This window comes from Pyricularia pennisetigena, chromosome 5 (genome assembly GCF_004337985.1).
Source record: "Pyricularia pennisetigena strain Br36 chromosome 5, whole genome shotgun sequence".
NCBI classification, from domain to species: domain Eukaryota; kingdom Fungi; phylum Ascomycota; class Sordariomycetes; order Magnaporthales; family Pyriculariaceae; genus Pyricularia; species Pyricularia pennisetigena.
The window spans coordinates 4089918-4116115 of NC_043743.1; the positions used below are offsets into that span (position 1 = coordinate 4089918).

The window sequence follows — 26198 nt, forward strand, 5'->3', positions numbered from 1 at the left end:
CCAGGTACCCCAATCCGTAACAAATATAAAAAGATTTAATACGGTCAATACAACCTTTCCTTCCTTTCTTGGCCTCTATCTCTCCCTGTATCTCTTTCGTCGATTTTCCATGAGAAAGTATCGGGAAATCGAAGACCGTTCACCAGAACCAAGTCGCTATTTCGGACCTTAACGGTTTTGTGGGGTAATTTCCATCTTTGGCCTGGTAGTTGACGAAACTGCAATTTTGCACTTCCACCCTCCTCACACTCCGCAAAAGCAATCTCCTGCTCACCATACGTAAGACCTATTCTGTAACTGGTGTTTGCGAAGGCCGGTACCGCAAATAGGGCAATTGATAGTGCAGTGATTTTGAAATTCATCGTAGTAGTAATAATATATACTCCGAATAAAGGACTGGCAGTTGAACATGTAAACAAGTGTAAAATTTGCAATATAACGTTAACGATATATGTCGAAATAGCGTTGGGTACCCCCTGATGGCCACCCCCCTAATGGGCACCCTTTTTACACCAAAAATCCCCTTTTGGAAAACATTATAATAAATCGAATAAGAATCGTATCAATACCATTTTAAATATGTATATAGAGATTTAATGATAGCACCCATACCGAAAAGGATTTTTGGATATGTATAATATATGTTAAAGGTTCGGCGGTTAAATCGGGTTTTAAATTTTCCTATACAAATAGTATAGTAGCGAAAAACGGCAATAATTACCGCAATTTCCCGTTTTAAAAGCCAAAATTAAAGATATTATTATATTATATACATATATATATATATATATATAACTTTATTAAGGTAGTTGCTCTATTGTTTTACGATATACTTAACGTTCAATTAGCGGATATATATAAATATATACTATATAAACTTGTAGTGGTTATATAAATATTACGTATAACGTAGCGAAAAATAGCAAATAAATAATATTAAAATAAGTAATCGGCTGGATAAGTAACAATTTAATAATATTTGGAATTTTGGCTTCTAAAACGGGAAATTGCGGTAATTATAACCGTTTTTCGCTACTATACAATTTATATAGGAAAATTTAAAACCCGATTTAACCGCCAAACCTTTAACATATATGATACATATCCAAAAATCCTTCTCGGTATGGGTTCTATTATTAAATCCCTATATATATTCTTAAACTAATATCGATACGACTCTTGTTCGATTTATTATAACGTTTTCCAATAGGGGACCTTTGGAGTAAAAAGGGTGCCCATTAGGGGGCATGGGCATGAGGGGGTACCCAACGTTATAGATATTTAAAGATTAAATATATTTTGTAGTTTTTAACATATATTATTATATTTGATTTATGATTTTAAATTATTGTACTTAGTAGAAATAAAGTATTTCCCTGGAGAAACGGTCTTTCAGTCAACGTAGTGGTGGAGAATGTATGCAATTATCGTTTAAAATGAATATTATATTATTGTTTTTGATTTAATAAAGAATTTATCAAAAAGGCTGATGATTCGCCCAATGGCATATAAAGTTAGAACAAGATTTAGTGCAGCAGTCAGTCTATACTCTTATAGGTAAACACTGTTTAACGTTTTTTTACCAATTTTATTTATTAAATAAAAAACAAAAAATAAAAGCGGTATAATTTTAACATTTTTTTCAACAAACAAATTATAAACGCCGATATTATAGAACGGACCTCACGTGGCCATTTGTATATCTACGTAATACAGTCCCTCGGATTTTCGTTTTATTATCGTTAAAACTCGTAAAAATATAAAAGCGTTTCGATTGTTAATTATATATAGAATTATATATACCTTACCTATCCGCTTATTTAACGGCTTATATAATCAAATATTTATACCAAAACTTGATATACCGCTATTTATACGTATATCACCCCCCACGTGCAGCAAGTTTAAAATTTCGTTGAAAAATAAAAATAATATAAAAAGAAATCGAAAATCGAAATAAAATCAAAAAAATAGTGCCGCCATGAGCGGATTGAGGGCAGGGCCTAGCGAATTCGCCCAATTGTACATATAAAAATATAAATTAAATCGTTAACAATAGCGGTATTAGATGCTATATTTAACGTGCACACCGCCTATTTTTACGATTTTTAGTCATTTTTTTATAATGGAGTGTGGGTCGCCGAATTGACGAAAATACCGCCACGAGCGGTGAAAATCGACGAGTTGTCCTCAGACTACAGTTGCATTGACCGAAAAGATGGCGCTTGTTCTCGTCTGAGGACAACTTGTCGATTTTCGCCGTTCGTGGCGGGTATTTGCACTATATTCGCACTGTAATCGCAACAATAACAGTAAAACCACTGTATGCAATTATATATTCGAATAAATAAATAAATACAAATTGTAAAAATATCGGGTAACCTGCGTTGCAGTATTTGATTTTTTTCCATTTTTGTGATTCAAAGACAGTTGGTATAGCTCCTTTGGTTATATAGGTATCTGAATATTAAATATAATTTTTTTATATATATTATTATATTTACTTTATTATTGTGAATATTACTTTTTAATATGAGTAAAGTCTCTTAATATAAGAACGGCTATTAAACTAGCGTAGCGCTGGGATGTGCAAGCAAATATTGCTTGAAATAATCATTATATTAATATTTCTATTTTAATAAATGATTTATTAAAAAACTCAACGATTCACCCAATTATTTGTTCAATTAAGAGAAGCTTCAAAAAAGCAGCTTAGTTATATTATTAAATTTAAATAACGTTTAACGCTTCTTTTACCAACTTTACTTAATTAAATAAAATATAAAATATAAAAACAGTACAACTCTACCATTATGTTTAATAAAAAGACTATCAAAACTGATATTCGAAATCGCACTTCACGTAGACGCTTATATACATACGGTATCCAATCCCTCGAACTTTGGTTTTATTATCGTCAAATTTGGTCAGAATATAAAAGCGTTTCGACTGTAAAATATATATAAAACTGTATATACCTTACCTATCCGCTTGTTTAACGGCTTATATAATCAAATATTTATACCAAAACTTGATATACCGCTATTTATACGTATATCACCCCACACGTGCAGCAAGTTTAAAATTTGGTTGAAAAATAAAAATAATATAAAAAGAAATCGAAAATCGAAATAAAATCAAAAAAAATAGTACTGCCATAAGCGGATTAAGGGCAAGTGGTATCCAATTCGGCCGTTATAACAAATAAAAATATAAATTAAATCCTTATTAATAGCGGTACTAAAACTATCTTCAACGTACAAACCGTTTATTTCTACGATCTTGATATTCCTTTTTATAACGGAGTGTTAATCGCCGAATCGACGAAAATACCGCCATGAGCGGCGAAAATCGACAAATTGTCCTCAGACCTGAACCAGAGCGTTCTCTGGATGGGCCCACAGGTACATTGCAAAGCCGCAATTGAGCCACAAACTGGATTAATTGTGGAGCTCTGGGCTTGAGAGATGAGCCCTGAGACTAGCCGTAGGTTGTTGTCGGACAAATTGTTCAGGTGGACCCCCATGAAGTTTCGAGTGCGTCCCAACCGGCCGCGAGGGGTACCAACCGGGATCAGTTCGCAGAGGTTTATATCCGCGTTTATAGGCAAAATTAGAGGTATGACTCCGGCTCGATATTAGGAGAGCGTAATTGTCGGGCAATTCTCCAGTTATAGTTGGCTGGCATCCCTGGATTAATGTAAACGATAGTAAATTTTGGGCGAGAATATAACGGGCCGTGGTTCCTCGGGAGATGTAAAATTGGTCCAATTCACCGTTAAAACGTGTGGCTTGGTCGTTGAAAACTTTAACTATGCAGTCGTTCGTTTGAGATAGCGTCGAATCTCGGCATAAGCCATCTTGCGGGTGATATTTAGAAAGTTGTGGTGTTCGGTTGCGGGAAGATCGACCAAACATAGGATTGGCGACGGCGGTGCTCGGTATTAAGGCCAAGGCAAAAATGGCTGCGGTGAAAGTGTTGGAGATCTGCATCGTTAAACAAAAATGCAAAGGTTTGATCTTATTTATTATATTGTCAGGTGGCAAACATATGATGAAGAAAGGAAAATAATATATCGAAGTCGGACGATATTATCAGAGGGAAACTTAAAATGCAAGTGAAACAAGATGGTAAAACTATCGAATGTTCATGGTTAGGTTCATGAAAAAAAATAATCGGTACGGGAAGTTCATATTATATAGTGGTGAACCCTCCCATACTAAAATAAACTTCCGATTCTAAAAACATTTTCAATTATTTATTTATATTTATACCGTTGGATCACATGCGGTACACAGAGTTTCCTAATATTTATAACTACGTCGTCCATGCCCAATGACGAAATTAAAGTTTAGGAATCTCAAATAAAACTAGCGCGGCGCAGCGGGTAAAGCCTGGAATAGTATCATAGTGATTTAATACGGGATAAATTGAATTATATAAGTTGAAAAACCCTAGTTTCAGGGCTTATCCTAGAACGAACGCTCGGCAATTGATCCATTTCGTGGTTCAATTGCGGCGTTAGTTGTACCTGTGGGTCAGGTCTACCCAAGGTCGCCCTTATTTTTAATCTGAGGACAGTTTGTCGAATCTCGCCGCTTATGGCGGTATTTTCATCAATTCAGCGACTAATATTCCGTTATGAAGAAATAAATAAAAATCGTAAAAATAAACAGGTTGCATATTGGATATAGCATCTAGTTCCGCTTTTGATAACGATTTAATCTTTATTTTTATCTATCATAATGGCCGAAATCGATACCACCTGCCCTTAATTCGCTTATGGTGGTACTATATTTTCGATTTCTTTTATATTATCTAATTTTTTATCCAAATTTTGACGTTTTTGCACGTGGAGGATGGTGTGCATTTATACAACGCTATATTGGATTCTGGTATATATATGGGATTATGTTAGCCTTTGAGTAAGCGGATAGGTAAAATATATTAATTATTATATGAAGTTTACAATGGAAACGATTTTATATTTTTACCAATTTTAACGTATATTCAGGGCTTAACCTAGTAAGAACGTTCCGCAATTAACCCACTTCGTTAGTCTCGGTGCTCATACACCCCTGCGGGGTCCGAGCGCTCCATGTACTTTTTAGCCATATAGTTTTTCGACTAATTACATTGGCCGAAAAGATCGCGTTCGTTCTGGTCTAAGGAAAATTTGTCAATTTTCGCCGCTTATCGCGGGTATTTATACTATATTCGCACTACAACAGCAAAAAAGACAGTGTAACCACAGTATGCATTCAAATATTCGAATAATGAGAGAAATAAAATTCGTAAAAATATAGGGTAGCCTGCGTTGTAACATATGATTTTTTTACCTAGTCTCAGTGCTCAGACTAGACCCCCCTGCTTCGCAGTGGGGACCGAGCGCTCCATGTACCTTTCAGCCACATGGCTTTTCGACCAATTATATTGGCCGAAAAGATCGCGCTCGTTCTAATCTGAGGACATTTTGTCGCATTTCGCCGTTTATGGCGGTACCACCAACGATAATTTGTCGCATTTCGCCGTTTATAACGGTATTATTAATAATATACCTAATATTGCGATATCGCTAATTATTGTTTTATTAACATAACGATAATTTGTGGTATTTTGCCGTTTATAGCGGGTATATACAAAATATTCGCATTATAATGGCAAAAGAAAATAATATACCCATAGCATGCAATTAAATATTCGAATAAAAGAATAAATAAAAATTATAAAATATATAGTATTTTGCGTTAAATTCATTGGAGTTTGTTAATTATTTGAATGCCGGCCGCGTCTTTATAGCCACTGTATTTGGAAAAATATTAAAATATTAACTAAAATTTGTAATTTTTCATTATATTTAATTTTTAGTTTAAATAACGGTATGTAAAATTGATTTTAAACAAAATTACATTATTTAAAGCTTAGTAAACCTAATATTGCAAAATGCATGCAATTATTGATTAAACCAAAAGTTTTATTAGTATTTTTATATAAATTAACAATTTGTTAACAAATTAAATAATTTACGCAAATATTGGTAAAATGAAAATATTTTGACTTAATACATTCTTTAATCAATTTGCTATTAAATTTTATATGAGTTCTTTTTTTATAAATTTTATTTAATTAAATAAAGTAAAAAATACAAAAAGAACATAAATTTAGCATTTCTTTATATAAATAAATAAAAAGGGCCGGTATTGTAAATCGGGTTTTACGTTAACGTTTATTTATATATATAATCCACTTTTTCAAATTTTGGTTTTATTAATGTTAAAATTGGTAAAAATGTAAAAGCATTTCGATTGTAAAATATATATAAAATTGGATATATTTTACCTATCCGCATTTTTAACGGCCTATATAACTAAATATACGTACAAAAATGTGATATTATATTAAATATATATATGCCACCCCCCACGAGCAAAAACCACAGAATTTGGCTGCAAAACAAAAATAATATAAAATTAAGCAAAAAAAGCAAAAAGATTTATAAAATACACATTTAGCATTTCTTTTTATTAAACAGTTTTGAAAACCAATATTGTACGTAGGACTGGATTTGGACGTTTGTTTATATACGTAATCGAATCTTTGAAATTTTGGTTTTACTATCGGTAAAATTGGTAAAAATATAAACGAGTTTCGATTGTAAATTATATATAAAAAAGTATATACTTTGCCTATCCGCTTATTTAGCTGCTTATATAATATGGTATATGCACCAAAATTTTGTGTATCGATAAATAAACATATACGACCCTCCACGTGCAAGAATTATAAAATTTGGTCAAAAATTAAAAATAATATTAAAAAAAATCGAAAATCGAAAAAAAAGTCGAAAAAACAGTACCGCCATAAACGGATTAAGGGCAGGTGGTATCGAATTCGGCCATTATAACAAATAAAAAAATAAATCGAATCGCTGCTAATAGCGGTATTAAACGCTATTTTCAACGATATTTTATTTTTTCAATATTGTGCATGGTTGTGGAATAATAAAGGAGTTTCGGTCGCAAAAAGGCCAAAAATACCGCCATAAACGGCGAAAATCGACAAATTGTCCTCAAACCTAAACCAAAGCGTTTTTTGGATGGACCCACAAATACATTGCAAAACCGCAATTAAACCACGAAATGGAGCGAAACGAACGAAATAGATTAATTGTGGAATTTTGGGCTTTAAGGATAAACCTTAAAACTAACGTGGCCCTAAATAAGCATTTTATTTACGTTATATAATAGGTTTTCCAATATGGGTTAGCTTTTATTGGGTAAAATTTATTGTTTGGGTTAACGAGGGGTAATTGTTCGTTACTATTAAGGCGCAAAATGCATGGACGTAACGGGAATTAAATTTGCGACCTATTCGGAGGTCGGCGCTATACGGGATTTTATAACCTGTTAATTATACCGCTGTTTAATTGGCTACGCGCATAAAAAATGCAACCGACTGTAATTTTAAGGTTTATCCCTAAAACCCAAAATTCCACAATTAAACGTAATTTAATTGCGGTTTTGCAATGTATTTGTGGGTCCATCCAAAAAACATTTTGGTTTAGGTTTGAGGACAATTTGTCGATTTTCGCCGTTTATGGCGGTATTTTTGGCTTTTTTTCGACCGATATTCCTTTATTATTCTATAACCACGCAAAATATTAAAAAAAGAAAATATTGTTGAAAATAGCGTTTAATACCGCTATTAGCAGCGATTTAATTTATATTTTTATTTATTATAATGGCCGAATTGGATATTACCCGCCTTTAATCCGTTTATAGCGGTACTGTTTTTTCGATTTTTTTTTCGATTTTCGATTTTTTTTAATATTGTTTTTAATTTTTCACCAAATTTTATAATTTTTGCACGTGGAGGGTCGTATGTATATATATATATATATATATATCGTCGTCATAAATTCTAATGCATATACCGGATTAAATAAACAGTTAAATAAGCGGATAGGTAAAGTATATATTTTTTTATATATAATTTATAATCGAAATTCGTTTATATTTTTACCAGTTTCAACGATAATAAAACCAAAATTTCAGAGATTCGATAAGGTATATAAACAAACGTCCAAATCCAATTTAACCCATAACATCGGCTTTAAAAGCTATTTAATAAAAGAAAATGCTAAATGTATATTTTAAAAATCTTTTTGCTTTATATAATTAATTTTATATTATTTTTGTTATGCAGCCAGATTTTATAGTTTCAGCACGTGAGGAGTGGCATTTATAAATGTAATATAATATTACAATTTGGTACGTATATCCGATTATATAAGCCGTTAAATATGCGGATAGGTAAAGTATATTTAATTTTATATATATTTTATAATCGAAATACTTTTACATTTTTACCAATTTTAACATTAATAAAACCAAGGTTTGAGGAAATGGATTACGTATATAAACAAACGTCAACGTAAAATTTGATCTATAATACCAGCCCTTTTTATTTTTTATATTAATAAATGCTAAATTTGTATTATATTTATGTTTTTTGTTTAATCTAATTAAATAAAATTTATAAGTAAAAGTTAAATAAAATTTATCAATAAACCGATAAAAGAATGCATGGATTGAAAATTCTTTTAATTTTATCTATATTTGCGTAAATTATTTAGTTTTTTAACAAATCGTTAATTAATATAAAAATATCTATAAAATTTCTGTTTTAATCGATAACTGCATGCATTTTGCAATATCAGGTATGCTAGCTAATGAATTTGGTAATTAGAATTAAAATTAATATTATATACCATTATTTAAAATGAAAATTAAATATAATGAAAAATTACAAATTTCACTCAATATTTTAATATCTGTCCAAATACAGTGGCTATTAAAACGCGGCCGGCGTTCAAATAATTAACAAACTCCAATAAATTCAACGCAAATTACTATATATTTTAATAATAATTATTAGTTTTTTTATTTAAATATTTAATTGCATATTATGGTTATAACATTTTCTTTTACCATTATAATGCGAATATATTGTATATTTATCGCTATGAACGGCAAGATACCACAGACTATCTTTATATTAATAAAACAATTATTAGCAATATCGCAATATTAGGTATATTATTAATAAAACCGTTATAAACGGCGAAATGCGATAAATTATTGCTGGTGGTACCGCTATAAACGGTGAATTGCGACAAAATGTCCTCAGATTAAAACGAGCGCGATTTTTTCGGCCAATATAATTGGTTGAAAAACCATGTGGTTAAAAGGTATATAAAACGTTCGGTCCCCACTGCGGAGCAGGGGGGTTTAGTTTGAGCATTGAGATTAAACCGACTGCATTTTACGTGCGGTCGCAGGGCTTTTATAGGGCCTGTTTTTAATATATATATATATATATACCATACCCACGTGTAAAAACGATAAAATCTGGCTGCAAAACAAAAATAACATCAAATTAATTAAATAAAGTAAAAACATTTATAAAATATATATTTAGTATTTTATATTATTAAAAAGCTTTTAAAGCCAATATTATGTATTGGATTGAATTTAAACCTTTGTTTATATTCGTAATTTAATCCCTGAAGCTTTAGTTTTATTATCGTTAAAATTAGTAAAAATATAAACAAATTTTAATTGTAAATTATATATGCAAAATATATATTTTGCCTATCCGCTTATTTAACTGTTTATATAATACAATATATATACCAAAACTTATTACAACGGTAGATATATATATATACGACCCTCCACGTGGAAAAAGTATAGATTTGGTTAAAAATTCAAAATAATGTTAAAAAAAATCGAAAATCGAAAAAAAAATCGAAAAAACAGTACCGCCATAAACGGAGAAAGGGCAGGTAATATCGAATTCGGCCGTTATAACAGATAAAAAAATAAATTAAATCGCTACCAATAGCGGTATTAAACGCTATTTTCGACGATATTCTTTTTTTTAATATTTTGCGTAATTGTGGAATAATAAAGGAGTTTCGGTCGAAAAAAGGCCAAAAATACCGCTATAAACGGCGAAAATCGATAAATTGTCCTTAAACCTAAACCAAAACGTTTTTTAAATAAACCTATAAATATATTGCAAAACCGTAATTAAATTACGAAATGGAGCGAAGCGAACGGAATAAATTAATTGTAGAGTTTTGGGTTTTAGGGATAAACCTTAAAATTAATAAAATCCATATAATAGCTAAAATATTTGTTTAAATAACTTTAAAGTTAATTCCTAAAGCCCAAAACTTAACAATTAATCCATTTCGTTCGTTTCGTTCCATTTCGTAATTTCAATGTTTAAATTAAACCCCCCTGTTCCGCAATGGGGACCGAACGTTCCATATACTTTTTAGCCACATGGTTTTTCGACCAATTATATTAGCCAAAAAAAATCGCGTTCGTTTTAGTTTAAGGATATTTTATCGCATTTCGCCGTTTATAACGGTATTATTAATAATATACCTTTTAATTATATGCGTTATTTAGCATATAATAGGTCCACTTTTATTTATATATAAGCTATAATAAATAGTGCCGAAATGGGGTTATTGGGGCTGTTGGATTTTCTATTATATTTTGTATATATGGTGCAGGAGTTGCGATTTAAAGTTAGCGAATGGGGTTTTACCCTGTACCGGGTTTTATACCCACCCTGCATTTACGAATTAATTACCCTGTATTTAATTGAAATTTTTACCAAATTAGCAAATTAGTGCGAACCTAAAAATGGTTTGTATAAAAATAAAGGTGTTTTTTTAACAACGTATACAAAATAATTTTTCGGAAAATCGTGTGCGGTACCGCAACGCTTTCTGGCGTGCGGACCCCCATTTCGATGTCGGAAAATATGTAAGGGAGATAAAACAAAATTTCCCCCACCAATAAATTAAATTTATTAATCCAAAAATTAGTAAATAATATAATGTATTTAAATTTTATAATTACAGGTTTTTACAACGCAATTAGCATTACGTCGCATTTAGGTTAATATTTAACCCCCTATTAACAACCCATATTATTAACAGGTAATAAGCCCGGAAAAGTTTTAATTTATGTATTAAAATGCATTTTGCATCGCTGGAAAGCTTGAAATTTAGCTTTTAATTTGGTTATTATCGCATTTTTACAGCACGTATATTGGCGAAAATATTGCTGTTTTTGTGCAAAATTATTGGGGTTAGGCGCTAATTCAGCACCTAACCCCCCTATATTTACAATGGGGATCGTTAAAAATTAACGTTCGATTCAGGCTTTTTTAAATACTGCAGCGATCGTTTATATTGCAAATCCAAAATTTTTGGTATAATTTTTGTGGATCGTGCACGCTATTGTAATTGGTTCAAATTTTCAATAGGGTTTACGCTAGCGAATTAGGGCCAAAAACCCCTATATCCGTTCGCTAATAACCCATTAAATCGTAATGCGTTTAATAGGGTTTATAATAGCCCAAAAGCCCATTAGCGGAATTACGTTAATAATTAATTTACTTTACACGATATTTTGCAATTTACCCTGCACGATATTTTGCAGTTTACCCTGCACCTATTTAACGAATTAAATTCGTTACGTGAATTTGGATTAGTATAAATATTAGGGCACCCATTAATTGGGGATTTTAGGGATTCCAACCCTGTATTTTAATGGATTTTAACCACTAAAAATAGCAATAAACCCTATAATTGGTAATAACAGGCCTATACCCGTTAAAAGGCAAACGGTATAACAAATCCTAAATTAAATAAGGTATTTACCTTTAAATAATTAGGTTAATTAACTATAGCTATAAATTAGCGAATTGCAACTATAATTTAAGTTACCCTATAATGGAAAACAGCCCTATATCGGGCCTTCCAGGCCCAATTCCAACAGATAGGGGGCCTAAACCCAGCCTAAACGAAGTTTTAACTGTGAACATGGCTAGCACAGGGCTAATTATATTAGCTACCCTGCATTCTTTTATAACGGCTAGCACGGGCTAGTTTTATTAGTCACCCTGCATCGAATAAATAAATAAATGACAAATAAAACGTATACGCGTTTATACACACAAAGCTTTATATATTACGTTTTTGTTCATAGTTTCAACAACAAAACAAATACGTCATATTTAATCTAGCTTAGTGGTATAATGCACGTACCATAATCTATATCATATATACGTTGAAGTGCGTGTGTTCGAATCCCGTTGTGGTCGCAGATTTTCTGTGCATGCATAAGCACAATAGGCCGTTAGGCTCAATGGGCCGTTAGACTCAATAGGTCGGCAGGTCAGTTACATGAATAAGGCCAAGTCATGTGACGTGACCCCGCATTCCGGACATCCGGATCGAAGATCTGCACCTACGGATTCGAATACGTAATTCACAACTTAGCCTTAGATACATCACCTTCATACCTTCATCGATTCAACGATTAAACGAATCGATTGTGCAACAATATATTATCTCTATTACCCGCTAGCAGACGGTTATCTGCCATTTAAACGTTCCATCAGCCTTATACGTGATCCACTTTTCCCCACGTTCAAGATTAAGCTTATTCTATCTCATAACCTCCTCACATTGACCTGTAAAAAACCCCTAACAACAAGTTTAGCTTTGTATTTTATAGGTTTATTATTTTCATCCTTTTTCAATTTAAATACCGGCCGGGTAGAAACGAGTTTACGGCCTGTAGGTAATTTAATTTTAGGGATAAAACGGAAGGTTTTTGCAATAACGATTTGGTCGAATTTAAACGTTAAAACAGCTAGCCATTTAGCATTTTCAGGGCTATTTAAGGCCTGTTGGTAATTATTTGGTTTACCATTTTTAGTGGGCTTTTTCTTGATTTCTTTTGGCTTAAAATCAAAAATAATGCACGTAATTTATATCCATTAAATTTGGGTTTTCGAACTGCGAATTTAACTGCATATTCTGTATTTTAGGTGCTAAAAACACCGGAATTTCCGTTGTTTTAGGTATTGGATTAGGTACCGCTACCATTATAGGCTTTGGGGGGCGAACGGTAAGTTATACAGGCCTGGCGGGCATTATATTTATAGGGCTTAAATACCCTGTAACGGGTGGTAATTACTTTGTACCCGGTGGTAAATGCCCTATATTTTCAGAGTTTTTTAGGGGATAATTATCCGTTGGAACGCTGTTAATTTCGTTTTCAAATTCAAAAGTAAAATCCCCTTTTAAATTTGTATTTTCCCTTTATAAAATCTGTAGCGTTTCCCCTGGAATAGCCAAATTTTCAGCGGTTATACCCTTTGTAACTTTGACGGTAAAGGTTTTGTATACGGCCCGTTTAGTGGGTGCGTAAACCAACGCTATAAAACTTAATAAATGGGTTAAAAATTTCACCGTTTCGGTGCGGGGAACCAATTTATTAGATTTTTGGCGTTTTTCCAACGGTATAATAACCTGGTATACAGTACCAATAACCCGAAAATACCCTAAACTGGGTTTATGCGGTAATCCAAATTGGAATTCGGAATAAAATTCTTCGTAAGGTGTTAAATCCCTATTAGTTACCGTTGTACGGTTAATTAAATTAACCACGGCAAATAGTAAATAACATTATAAATATAATGGTAAACCCGCCGTTATAATGGTAGACCGAAGTTTATCCAAAATAACTTTAACGGACCGTTCAGTTAATCCGTTTTGGCCGTGGTTATAGGGATTCGAAATGCTAAAATTAATATTTTTATTTATAAACCAATTTTGAAAATCTGTATTAACTTTATACCCCCCATCGAAGTGAAAATTCAGGGGGTAGCGCCCGTACGTAGCCTTAAAGCCCTAAAAAAGCTTTTAATAGCCACTAAAACCGTAAATCCGGTTTAAGGTTTTAGTGGGATAAACTACCGAAAACGTAATTTTCGGTCCACTAATAATAAAAATACGGGTTTTTTATTGTAAGGATTAGGTTTAAAAGTCACTGTATCACCATTTATAAAATCGAAAATATTAGGGGGTGTAAGGAGTACGACCTTATTTGTACGGCTAGTAAAAATGGTTTTAATATAAGCAATATAGGTAATTGCCCTAATTTTGTCGAAATTAGGTAAACCTTTTGTAATTTTAGCGGTTTTTTTTAGCAATAATAACCCTATATACCCCAGACGCCTGTGTTATAACAGGGTTTTTTAAGCCTGGATTTCGTTACAATTACCTGTAATTCCGTTTTTTTTAAGGGTTAACCAACCGTCCGTAGTCCGTTTTAGGCCTAAAGGGAGGTAATTTATAGGGGCCTGCTCTAAATACGATAATAAAAAAGGTTTAATAACGGATTTTTTATGTGGGAAACCCCCTTTTTTTCGGAAATAATCCTTTTTATATTAGGTTGTATAAAAGGGTTATTTAACGGTGTGCCGGGCCTACGGGGCCCAATTTCACGTGGATTTTTAGGGTTTTTACCGCTAAGTTTTTGCGTTACAGGTGAATTTACGGCTATTTCCGTATTTTATTCGGGATTTAACTTTTCCGTTACCGTATTTTTTTCCGGTTCCGAATTGGTGTAAATTTTATAATCCTCGTAATTTTCGGGGTTTATATTATTTAATTTTATTTCCAACGGGGTTACGTACCCTTTTATAACCTTTTGTAAAGACATATTAAAAACGGTGTTATATTTACCTGTTACACAGGCGTAATTCGAATTTTTTGGTATATTTCGAATAAGGATATCGCACTTTTTAACCTTTAAATAAAACAAATGTTCAACGGTATTTAAACGTCCCCACGTTTTGCAATCTTTATCGTACAGGGTATTTTTTAATAATACGCCCCCTATATTATAATATATAAAGCCACTAACGATATTTGTTCCAAACGAGGGGATATATAAAACGTTATTTAACGTAATTTTTTTAAATTCGTCAGTTTTTTGGCTGTAACGGACCTGTATTTTTACAGTTCCGGTACCTATAGGTCTAACAGGGCCACCTCCTGTACCGATTTCGACTGTAAAGCCGGGGTTATAATCGGTAAAAGATTGCTTATTTGCAAAAATATGGTACGTGTTACCTGTATGGTACAGGATAGGGTAACCTAGTTTCCATAATTTAGGGTTTTTTTTTTACCCCGCGTTTAAGTTTCGTTTTAACCCTAAACTTAGCTGCTAAAACCTGTGGTTTTAGCGTTTTACCGGTATCGGTTTCCGAATCCGAATCAGAAGGTAATTTTATAATTCCGTTAATAGCGGAATTAACCTCCGGTTCCAGGGCGTTATGCGTTGCGCCTTCGTTAACGTCACCTGGAATCGAACCCGTAAAAAATTCGAAATTTATAAAAATTATGGACGTTCCAGCTATTAATTCGCTGGAGTTGGAGGATTTAATATTTTTTGCAAAAACAAAATCCGAATTAAAGTTTTTACTTTTTTTCGTGATTTAGAGGTGTTTTCCTGCCCATTATTTTCCTTTTTAGCGCTTTTTTTAACGTTTTTTTACCCGATTTTTTGCCTTTAAACCTATAATTAGCGGTTTTAACCGTTATAAAGCCTGAAATCGAATTTTCGGATATAAAATCCGCCATAAGGTATTGCAAATTTAATTTTTCCGAATTTTGGTTTATTGCCTGCAAGGCCCGTTGGGTATTGCGTTAGTATTCGGTCCAAATAGGGAATATCCCCTCCAAGGCCCGTAAATATTGATTTCGAACGTTTACGGGGTTAATTTGCACGTTGGTATTCGTTAATTTAGCTACCAGTAAATTAAAACGGTTGTTAAACTCAGGTATTGTTCCTTTAAATTTCGAAAAATTTAAGGCGTGGAATTCCCGATATAGTAAATTTGGATTAATTTTGGGTGCAACGGAATAGCTACTTTTCAGGGCTTTATACACCGTTACGGGGCTGGAATACCATGCAATAAATTTTAAAGGTTTTTTGGTTAAACTGTTTTTTATAAGCAATAATAGGATTAACTGCTCGTATTCCGGTAAAGTATAGCCAGTTTCATGGTTGGTAATAAATTCCGCTGCGTTTATAGCCCTAAATTGTACTATTAACGCCTGTTTCCACAAATCGTAATTGCTAGCCCCTATTAATTTACAATTTTCGGGGAAGGAAAATACCCGTTTCGATAGTTTTTTACCTATCCCGTCATTTAAAATTAGGTTATTAGGTGGATTAGGGGGCGCGGTAACGGGTTTGCCTTCCCAATTACCGTTAAGATTAGTGGAATTACCGTTTCTTATAGTTAACAGGGTAGTTAATTGTTAAATTGTCCTTTGAAATTGATCCACTTGCGTAGTTAACGCTTTTAATTGCAGGTTTTGGGCCTGTAATTTAGCGGTTAAAATTTCGTTTGGGTTGGGTTTAGGCCCCCTATTTATTGGAATTGGGCCTGGAAGGCCCGATATAGGTCTGGTTTCCATTATAGGGTAATTTGAATTATAATTGCAATTCGTTAATTTATACTTATAATTAATTAACCTAATTGCCTAATGGTAAATACCTTATTTAATTTAGGATTTGTTATACCGTTTGCCTTTTAACGGGTATGGGTTTGTAATTGCCAATTATAGGGTTTATTGCTATTTTTAGTGGTTAAAATCCATTAAAATACAGGGTTGGAATCCCTAAAATCCCCAATTAATGGGTGCCCTAATATTTGTACTAATCCAAATGCACGTAACGAATTTAATTCGTTAAATGGGTGCAGGGTAAACTGCAAAATATCGTGCAGGGTAAATTGCAGGATATCGTATAAAGTAAATTAATTATTAACGTAATTCCGCTAATGGGTTTTTAAGCTATTATAAACCCTATTAAACGCATTAGGATTTAATAGGTTATTAGCGAACGGATACAGGGGTTTTTGGCCCTAATTCGCTAGCGTAAACCCTATTGAAAATTTGAACCAATTACAATGGCGTGCACGATCCACAAAAATTATACTAAAAATTTTGGATTTGCAATATAAACGATCGCTGCAATACCTAAAAAGGCCTAAATCGAACGTTAATTTTTAGCGATCCCCATTGTGAATATAGGGGGGTTAGGTGCTAAATTAGCGCCTAACCCCAATAATTTTGCACAAAAACAGCAATATTTTCGTCAATATACGTGCTGTAAAAATGCGATAATAACCAAATTAAAAGCTAAATTTTAGGTTTTCCAGCGATGCAAAATGCATTTTAATACATAAATTAAAACTTTTCCGGGTTTATAACCTGTTAATAATATGGGTTGCTAATAAAGGGTTAAGTATTAACCTAAATGCGACGTAATGCTAATTGCGTTATAAAAACCTGTAATTATAAGGTTTAAATGCATTATATTATTTATTAATTCTTGGATTAATAAATTTAATTTATTGGTGGGGGAAATTTTGTTTTATTTCCTTTACATATTTTCCGATATCGAAGTGGGGGTCCGCACGCTAAAAAGCGTTCCGGTACCGCACACGATTTTCCGAAAAATTATTTTATATACGTTATTGAAAAAACACTTTTATTTTTATACAAACTATTTTTAAATTCGCATTAATTTGTTAATTTGGTAAATATTTCAACTAAGTACAAGGTAATTAATTCGTAAGTGCAGGGTGGGTATAAGACCCGGTACAAGGTAAAACCCCATTCGCTAACTTTAAATCGCAATTCCTGCACCATATATATAAAATATAATAAAAAATCCAATAGCCCCAACAGCCCCATTTCGGCACTATTTATTGTGGTTTATATATAAATAAAAATGGACCTATTACATGTTAAATAACGTATATAATTAAAAGGTATATTATTAATAATACCGTTATAAACGGCGAAATGCGATAAAATATCCTTAAACTAAAACGAACGCGATTTTTTTGGCCAATGTAATTGGTCGAAAAACCATATAGCTAAAAGGTATATAAAGCGTTCGGTCCCCACTGCGGAATAAAGGGGTTTAATTTGAACATTGAAATTACGAAATGGAACGAAGCGAACGAAATGGATTAATTGTTAAACTTTAGGTTTTAAGGATTAGTTTTAAAATTATTTAAGCAAATATTTTAACTATTATATGAATTTTATTAATTTCAAGGTTTATCCTTAAAACCCAAAATTTTATAATTAATTTATTCCGTTCGTTTCGCTCCATTTCGTGGTTTAATTACGGTTTTGCAATATATTTGTGGGTTTATTTAAAAAACGTTTTAGTTTAGGTTTAAGGACAATTTATCGATTTTCGCCGTTTATGGCGGTATTTTTGGCTTTTTTTCGACCGAAACTCCTTTATTATTCCACAATTACGCAAAATATTAAAAAAAAATATCGTCGAAAATAGCGTTTATTACCGTTATTGGCAGCGACTTAATTTATTTTTTTATTTGTTATAACGGCCGAATCCGATATTACCTGCCCTTTCTCCGTTTATGGCGGTACTGTTTTTTCAATTTTTTTTCGATTTTCGATTCTTTTTAACATCATTTTGAATTTTTAACCAAATTTATACTTTTTCCACGTGGAGGGTCGTATATATATATATTTACCGTTGTAATAAATTTTGGTATATATATCGTATTATATAAACAGTTAAATAAGCGGATAGGCAAAATATATATTCTGCATATATAATTTACAATTAAAATTTGTTTATATTTTTATTAATTTTAACGATAATAAAACTAAAGCTTCAGGCATTAAATTACGAATATAAATAAAGGTTTAAATTTAATCCAATATATAATATTGGTTTTAAAAGCTTTTTAATAATAAAAAATACTAAATATGTATTTTATAAATGTTTTTGCTTTATTTAATTAATTTGATATTATTTTTGTTTTATAGCCAGATTTTATAGTTTTTACACGTAGGTATGGTATATATATATATATTAAAAACAGGCCCTATAAAAGCCCTGCGACCGCACGTAAAATGCAGTCGGCTTAATCTCAATGCTCAAACTAAACCCCCCTGCTCCGTAGTGGGGACCGAACGCTCCATATACCTTTTAGCCACATGGTTTTTCAACCAATTACATTGGCCGAAAAAATCGCGTTCGTTCTAATCTGAAAACATTTTGTCGCAATTTACCGTTTATAGCGGTACCACCAGCAATAATTTATCGCATTTCGCCGTTTATAACGGTTTTATTAATAATATACCTAATGTTGCGATATTGCTAATAATTGTTTTATTAATATAAAGATAGTTTGTGGTATTTTGCCGCTTATAGCGATAAATATACAATATATTCGCATTATAATGGTAAAAGAAAATGTTATAACCATAATATGCAATTAAATATTTAAATAAAAAAACTAATAATTATTATTAAAATATATAGTAATTTGCGTTGAATTTATTGGAGTTTGTTAATTATTTGAACGCCGGCCGCGTTTTAATAGCCACTGTATTTGGACAGATATTAAAATATTGAGTGAAATTTGTAATTTTTCATTATATTTAATTTTCATTTTAAATAATGGTATATAATATTAATTTTAATTTTAATTACCAAATTTATTAATGAGCATACCTGATACTGCAAAATACATGCAATTATCGATTAAAACAGAAATTTTATAGATATTTCTATATTAATTAACGATTTGTTGAAAAATTAAATAATTTACGCAAATATAAATAAAATTAAAAAAATCTTCGATCCATGCATTCTTTTATCGATTTATTAATAAATCTTATTTAACTTCTATTTACAAATTTCATTTAATAAAATCAAGCAAAAAACATAAAAATAATACAAATTTAGCATTTATTAATATAAAAAATAAAAAGGGCCGGTATTATAGATCGAATTTTACGTTGACGTTTGTTTATATACGTAATCCATTTCCTCAAACCTTGGTTTTATTAATGTTAAAATTGGTAAAAATGTAAAAGTATTTCGATTATAAAATATATATAAAATTAGATATATTTTACCTATCCGCATATTTAACGGCTTATATAATCGGATATACGTACCAAATTGTAATATTATATTACATTTATAAATGCCACTCCTCACGTGCTAAAACTATAAAATCTGGCTGCAAAACAAAAATAATATAAAACTAATTAAATAAAGCAAAAAAATTTATAAAATACACATTTGCCATTTGTTTTTATTAAACAGTTTTTAAAGCCGATATTGTAAGTACGATTGGATTTGGACGTTTGTTTATATACCTCATCGAATCTTTGAAATTTTGGTTTTATTATCGTTAAAACTGGTAAAAATATAAACGAGTTTCGATTATAAATTATATATAAAAAAATATATACTTTGTTTATCCGTTTATTTAACTGTTTATTTGATCCGGTATATGGATCAAAATTTATAACGACGATATATATATACATACGACCCTCCACGTGCAAAAATTATAAAATTTGGTGAAAAATTAAAAACAATATTAAAAGAAATCGAAAATCGAAAGAAAAATCGAAAAAACAGTACCGCTATAAACGGATTAAAAGCGGGTGGTATCCAATTCAGCCATTATAATAAATAAAAGCATAAATTAAATCGCTGTTAATAGCGGTATTAAACGCTATTTTCAACGATATTTTCTTTTTTCAATATTTTGCGTGGTTATAAAATAATAAAGGAATATCGGTCGAAAAAAAGCCAAAAATACCGTTATAAACGGCGAAAATCGACAAATTATCTTTAAACCTGAACCAAAATGTTTTTTGGATAGACCTACAGGTACATTGCAAAACCGCAATTAAACCACGTTTAATTGTGGAACTTTGGGTTTTAAGGATAAACTTTAAAATTATAATCGGTTGCATTTTTCATGCGCGTAACCAATTAAATAACGGTATAATTAACAAATTATAAAATCCCGTGTAGCGCCGACCTCCGAATCGGTCGCAAATTTAATTCCCGTTACGTTTATACATTTTACGCTTTAATAGTAACGAATAATTACCCCTCGTTAACCTAAATAATAAATTTTACCCAATAAAGGTTAACCCATATTGGAAAACCTATTATATAGCGTAAATGAAAATACTTATTTAGGGCCACGTTAATTTTAGCGTTTATCCTTAAAACCCAAAGCTCCACAATTAATCCACTTCGTTCGTTTCGCTCCATTTCGTGGTTTAATTGCGGTTTTGCAATGTACTTGTAGGTCCATCCAAAGAACGCTTTGGTTTAGGTTTGAGGACAATTTGTCGATTTTCGCCGTTTATGGCGGTATTTTTGGCCTTTTTGCGACCGATACTCCCTTATTATTCCACAATTACGCAAAATATCGAAAAAAGAAAACATCGTTGAAAATAGGAATTGTTAAGCCTTTTTTATAAATCCAAAACTTTTTACACCCGGTACGCCAATTAAAAGTTGGATATGGCCCGCCCTTAATCCGTTTATGGCGGTACTGTTTTTTCGATTTTTTTTTCGATTTTCGATTTTTTTTAATATTATTTTTAATTTTTGACCAAATTTTATACTTTTTGCACGTGGAGGGTCGTATATATGTATATATCGTTATAAGGAATTTTGGTGCTTATATTGGATTATATAAGCAGTTAAATAAGCGGATAGGCAAAGTATATATTTTTTTATATATAATTTACAACCGAAATTCGTTTATATTTTTACCAGTTTTAACGATAATGAAACCAAAACTTCAGAAATTCGATTACGTATATAAACAAACGTCCAAATCCAATCGTACTTACAATATCGGCTTTAAAAACTGTTTAATAAAAACAAATGCCAAATGTGTATTTTATAAATTTTTTTGCTTTATTTAATTAATTTTATATTATTTTTGTTTTGCAGCAGAATTTTGTGGTTTTTGCACGTGGGGGGTGGCATATATATACTTAATATAATATCACATTTTTGTACGTATACCTAGTTATATAAGCCCTTAAATATGCGGATAGGTAAAGTATATCCAATTTTATATATATTTTACCATCGAAATGCTTTTACATTTTTACCAATTTTAACATTAATAAAACCAAAATTTGAGAAAGTGGATTATATATTTAAATAAACGTTAACGTAAAGCCCGATTTGCAATACCGGCCCTTCTTGTGTTTTTTTGTATTTTTTGCTTCATTGAATTAAATAAAATTTATAAAAAAAGAAGTTATATAGAGTTTACTAGCAAATTGATTAAAGAATATATCAAGTGAAAATATTTTCATTCTACCAATATTTGCGTAAATTATTTAATTTTTTAACAAATTGTTAATTTATATAAAAATATTAATAAAACTTTTGTTTTAATCGATAATTGCATGTATTTTGCAATATTAGGTTTACTAAGGTATAAAAGCTGTAAACTAAATTTAAATAATTATTCCATACCATTATTTGAAACAAAAATTAAATATAATAAAAAATTACAGATTTTATTTAATATTTTAATATCGTTCCAAATACAGTAGCTATAAAGACGCGGCCGGCATTCAAATACTCAGCAAACTCCAATAAACTTAACGCAAATTACTATATATTTTTATAATTTTTATTTATTTTTTTATACGAATATTTAATTGCATACTATGGGTACACTATTTTCTTTTACCATTATAATGCGAATATATTGCATTTACCCGCTACAAACGGCAAAATACCACAAATTATCCTAATATTAATAAAATAATCATAAGCGATATCGTAATATTAAATATATTATTAATAAAACCGTTATAAACGGCGAAATGCGACAAGATGTCCTCAGACTAGAACGAGCGCGATCTTTTCGGCCAATGTAATTGGTCGAAAAGCCATGTGGCTGAAAGGTACATGGAGCGATCGGTCCCCACTGCGAAGCAGGGGGGTCTAGTCTGAGCACTGAGATTAGGGCCACGCAATGTAAAAACAAATTTATTTTCAGGTCCGGGTTCCCTGAATAACGTTTAAGGGGTGGTGTTAAGAACAGGCCTTATAAAGGCCCTGCGACCGCACGTTAAGTGCAGTCGGCTGCATTTTTCATGCGCGCAGCCAATTGAACAGCGGCATAATCAACAATATATAGTATAATACTACAGTTTGGTACACATATACGATTATATAAAGCGTTAAATATGCGGATAGGTAAAGTATATTGAATTTTGTATATAATTTACAATCGAAACGCTTTTATGTTTTTACAAATTTTGACATTAACAAAACTAAAATTTCAAGGAGTGGATTACGTATATGAACAAACGTGAACGTTAGATCCGATTTATAATACCCGCTTTTACTATTTTTTATATAAAAAATGCTAAATTTATATTACTTTTGTAATTTTTGCTGTATTTAATCAAATAAAATCAAAAAAACAAGTTAAGTAGCATTCACGTATAAATATATAAAAGAATTGATACGTCAAAGCTTTTTTCAATTTTACCGATATTTGCGTAAATTATTCAGTTTTTTGATAAATTACTAGTTAATATCAAAATACTAATAAAACTTTTGTTTAAATCGATAATTGCATGCACCTTGCAGCTTTTGCTCCGCTACGCTAAAAATATTGTAATTCATCTTTAGATTAATATTATATACTATTATTTGGAATAAAAATTAAATATAATGAAAAATTACAAATTTTACTAAATACTTAAATATCTTTCCAAATGCACCGGCTACAAAAACGCGGTTATTATGAAAGTCGTCACCAACTTCCAATCAATCCAACGCAGGTTATTTTATATTTTTATAATTTCTATTTATTTTTCTACTCTAGTATTCGATTGCATATTATAGTTATACCATTTCTTTTTGCCATCATAGTGCGAATACACTGTAAATACCCGTTACAAACGGAAAAATGCGACAAATTATCCTTATATTAAAAAAATAATTATTGGCGATATTGCAGCATTAGGTATATTATTAATAGTACCGCTACAAACGGCGAAATGCGACAAATTATCGTTGCTGGTACCGCCATGAACGGCGAAATGCGACAAGATGTCCTCAGACTAGGATTTAATGCGCGCTGCGGGTGAATCTATACCATGGAAAATTTGGTTAGTTGTAATACGCCATGGGGTATTTATTGCTAAATATAAAAATAATTCCTAATTCGTTTCGGAATTTGATTTTAATTTCTTAATTGGGTAATTTTTAACCCGTATAAACTTAGTGGATTCCGGTAATTAATCGTCGTCGAAAAAGAAAGTTGTAGTAAATTTTCCTGTGTAAATGGAGTTCGCAATTATTTTGGAAATATTTAACCCAAAAATACGGGTATACTCCGGGTATTTAACGTTCAATATTCCGTGGTTTCCGACTATGGGATCCGGATTCCTTAAAAGATCCTGTTTCTATTATACCAGGGTATCTTTTGGGAGTTGGATTAATTAGTCCTTCCAGTATAAATCGAAATGTTGATGGTCGTATTTATACAAGTCTTCGGTTCTTTTTGCGTTATATAAATTTGGGATTATATTTTTTATCGCTAAAATCCTTTCCTAAAACGTCGCTGGACTTTTCCACTAATTGGCTAATTATCCTAATGCGGTGGGCTTATTCCAATGGTTTTGTGTTTAATTTTTTCAAAATGTTTAAATTTATAAATTTGGGAAATTTGGCGTTTTATCGGTGTAAATTAATCAGTAATTTGGTTTTTGTAAGTATTTGGTTTCCCATTACGAAACCTCGGGTACCTCGGGGCTTTTGGAGGTATTGTTTTACGTCCACTGTGGAATTGTTATAATTTACACAATTATTGTCGTAACCGGTGGTTTAGCTTCTTAGGCTGTATTGGTCGGGTTTTATCCATTAATAAATAATGATATTAAACTTTCGTGGTTTTTGGTTTATTTCCATTCCTGCTGCAAAATCGGGGTGCAGGTTTGGGGCGTTTTAGGGCAATTTTTGGCGATATGCCCGGCTTTGTTACATTTAAAACATCTACCGCTTTTAGGGTTTTTGCGAAGTTTTTTATAATATATTACGTCAAAATTCATAAATCCGTTATATATTCTATACGAAATGCTGTATTAACGAAGCGGTTTGGGGTATTTAAATTTGCGTCCGGTATTAATTTATCGCAAAACTGGTCCCCATATAGTACGTCCTTCGCGTCGCTCCAACTTTTTTTCGTATTGTCGGTCATTAATTTTAACCGTTAATTTTACGTATTTGGCTTGGGTATTAAATTGTTTTTTTTTCCACATTCGTTTTCAAATTTTTTCAAAGCCCATATAAAAATGTGCTATTAGGGTTTCGGGGCCCCATAGTAGCTTGGCGGTGATTTGTCGAAATTCGCTGGTATATCTAAATACCGATTTAGTTTGGATAAAGCGCGCCAATTTACGTTTAACCGTACGTTTTTCGTTTGGGTTACCGAACATTTCCTTAAAATATTTTTTTTTCGAAATTGTCGTAATCGTCGAAAATGTGGTAAATTTTAATTTTACGGTTTTCCTCCTTTTTATAATCTAACTAATCCGGCAACATGGGTTCGAACCAGGCGAGCGCGTCGCTTTTTGAAAGCGAGGTTGGGTAAACAATTTTGTTTTTATCGTTGTCGAAATTATCCTTATTAAGATATAAATAGACCCGGGATCCTGTAAAAAATCCCTGTAAAATTTTTTTGGCGCCGTCGAATGGCGTGGGTAAAGGATATTAATACTGTTTTTATTAGTTTTATTAATCTGTTCGGTCACTCGTTCCTGGAACTATCTATTTTCTGTTTGGAGCGTCGCGACCATTTAACGTTCGTCTTACTTCTGGAGCGTCTTGGACAATCCCTACACGGTCCGCCAAGCTCATTCGATCCCGGGTGCCGTGGTACCTCCAGCAGATGGGCTGACGAGGCTCGACAGGATAATTGTGCGGATGCTGCCAGAGAAGAACCGCCCCATGCTGGGCGAGTACCAGACCGCCCTCCAAGAGCTCGACCGCCGCCACGGAATCCTCAAGACGATCAAGGAGAGAAACAACTTGAACAAGCCTTGCGTCCATGCCGAGATCCTAGTCTTGGAGCACTTCTGGGTCGACAACAGGACTTTTGCCTTTGGCGACCGCTTCATCGGCTGCAGCAAGCCTGCTTGCTACTGCTGCAAGCGGTGCATTGAAGGCCACCCCATGGGCTGCGTCGTCCCGGACTCGCACGAAAAGTTCTATCCCAACTGGAGCCCGCCGCTGCTTGGGGTGGAGGGCCGTGGATTTCCACTGAGGCGGAAAGCCCTCCAGACCATCATCGAGTCCTATCGCGTTTCCGCTCTGGAGCAGATCTTGCAGCGGAGTGGGCGCGCGGCGCGTTGGCATCCGGACTCGGTCACGGCCATCACTAGGTCTCTTGCTGGG

The 26198-nt window shown here is 32.2% G+C and overlaps 2 protein-coding genes across 2 annotated transcripts in view; one reads left to right on the top strand and one right to left on the bottom strand.

The window, feature by feature from the left end:
- Positions 1–3440: 3440 nt before the first annotated feature.
- PpBr36_09082 (uncharacterized protein) lies at positions 3441–3992 on the bottom strand (the record flags this gene model as incomplete). Its single annotated transcript, XM_029896205.1, has 1 exon — positions 3441–3992. One exon carries the CDS (start codon positions 3990–3992, stop codon positions 3441–3443), a length of 552 nt encoding a protein of 183 aa, XP_029747366.1.
- A 21759-nt stretch (positions 3993–25751) lies between these two features.
- PpBr36_09083 (uncharacterized protein) overlaps positions 25752–26198 on the top strand; it is a gene marked incomplete at both ends in the record, with an annotated part of 1300 nt that continues 853 nt past the window's right edge. The window contains one exon of the mRNA XM_029896206.1: positions 25752–26185. Within this exon, the coding sequence (XP_029747120.1) occupies positions 25752–26185 (434 nt within the window). The remainder of the gene's footprint in view (positions 26186–26198) is intronic.